The sequence below is a fragment of the Lepisma saccharinum genome, chromosome 5, assembly GCF_977018435.1.
Source record: "Lepisma saccharinum chromosome 5, izLepSacc3.1, whole genome shotgun sequence".
NCBI classification, from domain to species: domain Eukaryota; kingdom Metazoa; phylum Arthropoda; class Insecta; order Zygentoma; family Lepismatidae; genus Lepisma; species Lepisma saccharinum.
Genome location: NC_139233.1, coordinates 74978612 through 74987476, shown reverse-complemented (window position 1 = coordinate 74987476; position 8865 = coordinate 74978612). Strand labels below are relative to the sequence as shown.

At 38.5% G+C, this 8865-nt stretch overlaps 1 protein-coding gene across 1 annotated transcript in view; it reads left to right on the top strand.

Annotated features, from left to right (window-relative positions):
• Positions 1-8865, top strand: part of LOC145987888 (uncharacterized) — a 56425-nt gene continuing 47560 nt past the window's right edge. Inside the window, exon 1 of the mRNA XM_083122680.1 lies at positions 1-150. Within this exon, the coding sequence (XP_082978806.1) occupies positions 46-150 (105 nt within the window). The 5' untranslated portion in view covers positions 1-45. The remainder of the gene's footprint in view (positions 151-8865) is intronic.

The following is an 8865-nucleotide window of genomic DNA, read 5'->3' as shown; positions in this document are numbered from 1 at the left end:
ACTGAATACTTTGAAATAAAAAGCAACCGAACTGTTGCACCATTCATGGTGACAGGTATTCCTGAGATCCCAAAGTATGAGGTGCCAGATGTTCCAGGTTATCGCTTTCCAGACACCAAATTGGGGATGTCTAGTACCTGGAAATTTGAAGTGAGTTCAGTTATTATTTTACTAAAACAAATTGTTATAAATTTCTCCATTCTATTTCTGTCAACATGATTTATAACATGACGATAACCAACTTCCTTTGACTATGAGGCTGCAGCTTAAAAAACCTTTGAGATAACGAGGGCAGCTGTTTATGACAGAAAATTGTTTTGAGTGGAGTTCAATACAAGATGGTATATTCACAATAGGAAATTCCTTGATCACTTCTTAGCATGAAGGGAAATGTATTAAATTAATTTTTGCAAAGGTTGATTTGAAACTTTTCAGACATTGAGATGTGCAACTATATCTGAGATTCTTATGGTTCTTGCAATTTTAGGTTCAGTTAATTAAGCTGTTGCACATTGTCTTAAGAATGCATGGTGAACATTGAAGTCTCCATCTATTGTTACTTCTTTGTCAGCACTAACTGATCAACTTTTTCAGAATATTACATGGACCCTATAGTTAGAATTATAGGTTTAAAAAAGAACAGCTAGCCATTCTGTTAACCAAGTGACAGAAAAAATTGACAAGGTGTATTTTATATTTAATTAACTAATATATAGAAGCATGCATATTTCGTTTCTGATGGAAATGAAATGTGAAATAATGCACTGTAATGGCCATTTTTCAAGTTTTTGAAAGGTATGAGGTGCATTTTCCTACAATGTTTTGTCACGAAATGATGCAAAATGAACTGCAAAATGTGCTATTAGACGGGAAATGATATAATGATATGTAATAAAGAACAGTTTTTAAATCAAATTTGGGGTGTTTTTCACCATTTTAACACCGAAATGCCATTTTATATATACTGCTTTTGATCCCAAAATATGGCTAGTTATTGTACCAAAATCTTGATATTTTATTCACCATAAATATGTGGCTCTACTAATATACACTGTGCCACAAAAGGTACTTTACAACTTTAAAATCCTAGAGCACAACTTATAATTCACAAAGAGGAATATACTTTGTTGTAGGTGATTCACCAATGCCTAAAGTATTTTTGTCAGGTATTGAATAAGATGGTGCCACACACAATCAGAGGTATTTTAAAGTCTATGATGTTATTGTTAAAATGAACTCTTTAATTCAGTCCTGCAGGCAAACACAGAATGGTTATGTTTGCACTTCCAGTATCCACTATGCATGGCATTTGCTGTTGCTGATAAGGAAATCGTGAGGTAAATGGCCCACAGTATCTGTGGCAGTTGTGGTTCCTAACAAGTATGTGTTTCCCGTGTGCAGGATGGATCTGAAGAAAGACATTAGTGAGTGGGAAAAAAGGGGCCATTGCATTTGGGCATTCAAGAGAACACAGTGTACAGAAAGTTGCGGAATTCGCTAGTGTGTCACACAGTACAGTGGAAGCAAATGCAGTCCACAGGAACCCGGTGTGCAAACAATGGTAGAAAGTACAGTACGGACGCGATAAGAAGCGGCGTGCAATCAGAACGGCAGAACGTGACCAAATTCTGTCTCCTCGTTGGCTGCCATGTGGCTGGGGTTTTTTTACGTTGCCACGTTCGCACAAACACACGGACAGGCTAGTCAGCTGTTGGCAAGCTCGGGTAAAAAGCATCGCGCGAAATAAAGCACGTATGTATCAGTATGCTAATATATGTTATTTCAGTCATAAAGTGATAATTTAACGAATCATACATTCTGGCAAGCATGAAACATTTTATCTTCCTGCTCTACACAGTAACCGAAAACCTTCAATGAAAGAACCTTTGTTGAGTTTTTATTATGGTACATTGCAAGCATCAGCTACCGGCATCTTTTTACTTATGTTGTATCGTATCACAATTACCAACAAAAGAAAATGCATCTTGTGTTATGAACAACTGTGGCAAATCGTTCTCCTTTGATTTCATGCGGCCTCTCTTTGCCTTCTTTGTCACGCCGCGATTGTTGAAGCTTCAGAACGCACAAATGAAATGTATTTCTTGAAAATTAGGGCAAATTACGTATAAACAAATTACGTACAACTTCGTTTCGTTAACACGTTTTTAAATTATATTTTGAGGGACCTACAAAAATTCACGTCTAAAACAGAATTTTACAGAACTGAGTTACTGTATTACGGAGAATAATTTATCAAGAACAAATAATTGTGTGTGAATTGATTGATTGAGTTTGTGTTTTAAAGTCCACTTTATGCACACTACGGCTAATCTGGAATGAACCTACAGTTGGAAGTGGGATCCGAACCACTATGTGCCTTCGACAGGGTATCAAACCCAGGACTACTTGATTACAAGGCGACAACACTTACCCTACCACTGTGCCATTGGGGAGGCACATGTGGGTGTGTGAAGTGAGATAATTTGGGAAGCTATATGAGAATACAGGCTCTGGCAATACAGAGTTCAATAAATTACAACGAAACGCTTGGCAATTGCTCGATTTCCTTAACATTAATGATACATTTCGTACATGTGTTATTAATGCTTTGAGCTACCTGTATGTAAAAACATAAAAAAATGAATGAAAGAACAGAAGTAGTAGTTAAAGAATCAGTTGTTTTTGCTTACCGGCTACCATTGCAGTGATCATCCCAAGATCATCTTCATTGTTGGTTGGTAAAGGAACATCTTCATCTGAGCTACTACTGTCACTGCTGTCTTCCTGCTCAAGTGAAATTACAAAATCCTCCATTTGCTGCTATTCAACTCCCTCCTTTTCCCATGCTTCGGAAATAATCTTCCTTGTGTGTTCTATAGCCGAACGCCACCTATCTGCTGTCATATCCCCGATAGCCTGTTCTGTCAATTGCAAAATTTGAGACTGTGTAAAAGGTGGCAAAGTGTTCCTCGGTGCTACCAGCCCTTTGACCTGTGCCCAAATAAGTTCGATTGCATTGTACATACAATGATAAGGCGGGAGACGGACCACCATATGTCCCGCTTCTTCTGCAAGCTTGTCTATTCGATATATGGGGAACTGGGGTTTGTGTAACATAAGGAGCTGCAGTAGTTCAGCATTCCTCATGTTTCTGTGGGCTCACGAAAATCCTGAAGTAGGTCAATCCATCAACAGCACGTCGCTACCAGAGTGGGTGGTTCCATGACGCTTGATAGCGCGTCTCGACAATAAGTACTCACAAACAGAGACCGTGGACGAGTGTCACGTCTTGTGTCAACCAATCATTTTGAACGAGGCAACAATTGCTGCAACTCGTAAATGATGGGCCACATTCCTCAATTTCAGAACGTACACTGCAAAGAGAACCCCACACCATGGACATCTGGAGTAGAGTACCCAGGAAGAGACCACTGCTCACAACTGCACACAAAAATGCACACCTGCAAAACTTGGACAGTAGATGACTGGAAATGGGTCATCTGGTCTGTTGAGTCCCGTTTCTGCATCCACAGTAATGATGCCCAACATAGAGTGCACCACCGACCGCATTAAGCCTTCCATGAGGACTGTGTACAAAGTGTGGTGCAAGCAGGTTGTGTGTCGTAGATGTTGTGGGGGTGCTTCACATACACAGAATTGGATCCTTTGGTTGAAGTCAGTATTCATTAAACCAGCACTGCTACGTTCAACTTCTGGATGAACAGGTGTTGCCATTTGTCCAACATCTCACCGATAATCCAACTGTGGACACACCAATTTTTCAGGATAACAACTGTCACGTGCATAAGGCCAAAACTGTCACTGCATGGTACGAGGAGCATGTGGAGGAGCTCTTCCATCTTCCCTGCCCACCAGTCCTTAGATCTCAAAAGTATTGAGAATCAAGGGACCACTTCGAACAACAGGTCAAGCAGAGAAACAGAGATCCACAAAACCTCACCCAACTTCATCACCAGTTGCTGACTGAGTGGCTTGCACATGATTTGACCCACATCCACAGACTTGTACAGTCCATGCCACGGCAAATTGCTACTGTCATTCGCTCCAAGGGAGGGCCAATCAACTATTAGGTACGATTTCCTTTTGGGATCTAATTATTTGTACAGTGTGCATAAACTTTGTACTTACCAAAAGTAGAACCTAGTATGTTGAGGTACTCCTAGTTAGCAGGTGTCACAGTTGTTCTTCACTTCTGCTTCGCATCAAAGAAAGTTATAAGGTTGTCCTTGCACCCAAAAGTTTCATCAAGGTAGGCTTTTTAAGACAGTAGAGTTTAAGACAGAGAGTTTCGCCTGCAGATGTTAAGGGTTACTTGGTACAGGTAGATGTCAGTTTAAAGCCCCACAACGCCGTCAACGTCTCTACCGTCTGTGAGGGCCTCTTTTTTTCTGTTGGAAGAGGGATGCAAGGCTGCTTGCAACATACAGCTTTGCACCGGAGAACCAACTGCAATTGACTTAACATATCGATTGCAGATAAATTCGATATAAATGTCAATTGCATCAATGTAAAGAAGATCAACATTTTTAATATTATGACCGATCTTGTAATACTTCATTTTGTGTCTTCAATATACAATTCTAAGCCAATAATAACACTAAAAATCACTTAACCTAACCTATATGCCAAGGTACTTGACAGACCCAAAATGAAGAATTATGGGCTTACATCTAAGAAACAGTGCATACAGATAGTATCTTAGGTAGAAGATGGCGTAGGAATACACAAAATCTGATTCGACCAATCAACCACCAATCTGTGGTACTGTTTAACAGATTAAAGGATTCTTGGGATTATTTGTGGGCAGCTACATCATTCATTCATCTTCTCATGTGCACTCTTCTCTAATCGTCTTAAACAGCATTTGATGTGGAATGCAAATAGAATTTCGATATGGCAAAAGTGAACCTAGGGAGGAATAAATATTAGGGCAAGAAGGTGAAGATACTTTCAAATGAACACAGACCTTCAAGAATGGCACAAAAATATGAGGATGACAGTAACTGGAAGAAAAGGGTCAACATATGAAGCTGCGGCGATTGAACTACAAACTTTCAAATACAGAAATTAGGAACTAGAAAATATAAATTAGTTCGCAACGCTTATTCTCAACACACATTTTAAATAATTTGAAGACGTAAAATGCAAATGTCCTGGTATCGACACTAGAAAGATGTCTAGAAGAGGTGAGCAGATGAAGACAAGTGTGGAACGTGGAAGAAATGTTTTGTTAAATAAAAGACATTTCCCTTCCATGAGAAAAGTAATTCCAACTTGTGTGGAAACCACTGCTTCAGATCTCACTTTAAACTGCAGGTATATTTTGATTAGCATGTTTGTGCATAATAGAAACAAAAAGCAACTTTCAGTTATGAAGTACAAAATGAAATAAATGACTCTTGCCATTGAATGGCTCTTTTCTCAGTGAAAGTAAGACCTTCGTGAAAGGTAGCATTGGAGAGCCACTAATTCTACCAGCCTTCGGACAGCCGTTCGCTTACTATCACACCATGGAGGGGAGGGTGGTGGAACTTCCCACGCAAACAAGAAGAGGTTGGCTACCTGACCAGCACCCTTTCCTTTCCCCATTTGGACTGGAAATTAGAGAGCTCATGGATTCAGGGAGTAGAAGTTACATGGCCTTCACATGATTAGCCCAATTTATTCACTTTTATGTACACATGTTTTCGAGACTTGTCCTACAGCTTTATTTTCTATGCAAACAAAGGAAATGTCTTCACTTCTCAACAGTGAGAATAGAACTTGGGAACTTCTGCACACAAAACTAATTTTAATGACCAGGATAACTAGTATACTTAAAACTAAACACACTTTAAGTTATCTCTTGAATACAAATATATGGAAAATCTGAAATTGCAACTAATTTGTGTTGTTTCTGGAGTTGACAGACACAAAAATACTGGCCTACAACTGCAGACTGCACCACAGTAAATGAAATGACTTTGGGTGGGTGGTTACCTTGACAGATTTGCACTTAAGTCGCAATATGAGGAAGAAAGAGGGACAATATTCTCTGTTAATGGTTTAATCAATGAATTTGTCTAAAACCCTGTGTGAAAAAGACAGGAAGGTTTCAGTCAGGATGTTTGTGTAGGAGTTCAAACTTTAAAAATTCAGAATATCTCATTATAAGAAGGGAATGAAAAATATGAATTTCTTTCAATTTTTTGACTTTGATGGTTTTACACTCACATAAATACATGTAATTTGCAGCAGTACATTTCATCCACAAGGACTTAACACTAAAATCAAATGTCGTGACCTTGATTCGTGGTTAGGGCAAAGTGGTTCGGCTCTCACTTTCAACTGTAGGTTCAGTCTTGATTAGCATAGTTGTGCGTAAAAGCAAACACAAATACAAAATGGACTATTAAGTACAAAATTGGAAAGAAAACAACTTGTTACACTGTCTCATTGCAGAGGGAGATAACTATCCCTTGTATAACAAGATTAACAGTCTGTAAGAAATAGGACCTTTGCGATGGGTAGTATTGGAGAGCCCACTAATTCTACCAGCCTTCGGACAGCCGTTCGCTTACTATCACACCATGGAGGGGAGGGTGGTGGAACTTCCCACGAAGGCCCCGCGCAAACAAGAAGAGGTTGGCTACTCGACCAGCACCCTTTCCTCTCCCCATTTGAACTGGGAATTAGAGAGCTCATGGATTCAGGGAGTTGGAGTTAAATGGCCTACAAATAATTGGCCCAATTTATTCACTTTTATGCACACTTGTTATCGAGACTTGTCCTACTGCTTTATTTTCTATGCAAACAATCTAAATTTCTTCCTCTCCTTGCCATCTGTGAAAATTGAACTTGTGAACTTCTACATGCAAAACTAATTTTAACGATCACATTAATGTGTAGACTTCAAACTAGAAACTAGGCATTTAAGTTATCTTCCGAATATGAATATTAAAAAATCTGACATACTTTGGCTGGCTACTTTGTGTTGTTTAAGGAAAAAACAGACATTACAACAGTAGCATTTAGCTACACCACAGGAAATCAATTGGCTTTAGCTAGGTGGTTACCTTGGCAGATTTGCATTCGTAAAGCCCCAATATGAATCATAATCACACAATTATTAGGTAAAATGAGGTTTGTTAATGGTCAAATGCTGTATGAAGAAGATGGGAAAGTTTTAATCAGAATATCGGGTTGGGGTATTTGAAACTAAAGTCCTGAATATGGTTTCAGTGCATAATATAATTCTAAAATATGATCTTTTTAAAATTATTTAACTTAGATATTTTACTCGTGAAATCAGTTACATAATTACAACTCGATCAAGAAGAGAGAACCCCATGTGGCGCTGTCATCAAATTTTCAACGGTAAGCAAGCGGAGAGAGTGTAAACGATGCAATCAACTCTTTAACATATCCTGCCTCAGCATTTCCAAGATGTCTGGGAATCTTTAGCACATCATCGTCACATTTTTTTAATGCCAAGTGTTTGTATCTCATGAAAGGAAAAGGTGTACACACCGAAAGTAGAGGCACAGTATTTACTCTTGTTGAACTTATTTAACAAAGAAGCAAGGAAGAACAGTTCTAAAAATGACGACATGATTGAACTTGGAGACAAGCAAAGGGGAAGCGAGAGGAGATTGATTGATTGATTGGTTTGTTTTATTTGTCTTTGTTTTCTGCCACTTCTGGTTAATTGCAAAGAGAAGCGAGAGGAGAAAAATGACTGTTCACTTCAGTTCACTTGTTTACAGAGCTTGTTCTCATTTTTTGTAATTTTCAACAGTAAATTTCATTCCGTCCACAATAGTGTAGTGAATAAGTCTGAAATCAAACGTAGAGAGTTAGATTCCTTTGGACACAAGTGTCTCAGATATTACTGTAACTGTACGTTTGAGCCTCCCTGATGGAGTAGTAATAACATCATTGCCTTGTGGAGGCACTGAGTCTCGATTAACTTATCCGTGCATACAATTGACCTTAAAACTCTAACTCAAAAGCCAAACTGTAGATCTAGTACCGATTAGCATATTTCCTCATAGAAGCCAACAAAAGGTTTCTATTATGAAGTAGAAACTGTTGCTTGATGGTGGCATTGTTCACTGCAAGTAGGATCTTTGCGAAGGGTAGCACGGAAGAGCTCACTAATTCAAACAGCCTTCAGACAACTTTTCGCCTTTTCTCACACCATGGAGGAGATGGCAGTGGAGCTTCAACCAAGGCCAATCTAAATATCCACAGGCCCACCTGTCACTTTAACGTGTAAACCTCAACTTAGAAACTGTGTGTGGCAAATATTAAAAAAAAGGTACCATTAGTTCACGATAACATATGGTATAGGTTGTTTCTACAAGCCATGACATATTCCTCCTCCCCCAGAAGTGTATTAATTATTGTTATTATTAAACACTTACAAGGATTCAGTAGTTGACATGGTTTGGGTTTCACTGCAAAAAAACATAAATCCTACTTTGCTTATTGGTAGGGAGAGTTATTTAATAACTACATCAGATAACAGCCTACACTTAATTAGGTAGATTCTTAATTAAACCAGCATTGATGTTGGTATGTGAGCTTGAACGTGATACAAACTAGTAGTCATAATTAAGAATGAAATATGGTTTTGCATTAGTGAATCTCTAAATTATGACAGCTGTCAGTGAAAAAAAACTCAATTCTGTGTATGCAAGAACAAAGGATAGTCTAGACGTACATATACAATTTGTACCTGTCATAGTTTAATCATAAATGTACCACCACTTACATGTTGGCTGTTGCTGATGATATTTCACTAAAGTAGAATTAAAAACAAATCAATTATGGTTATTTTACCTGAAAGCAGATTGGAAATCT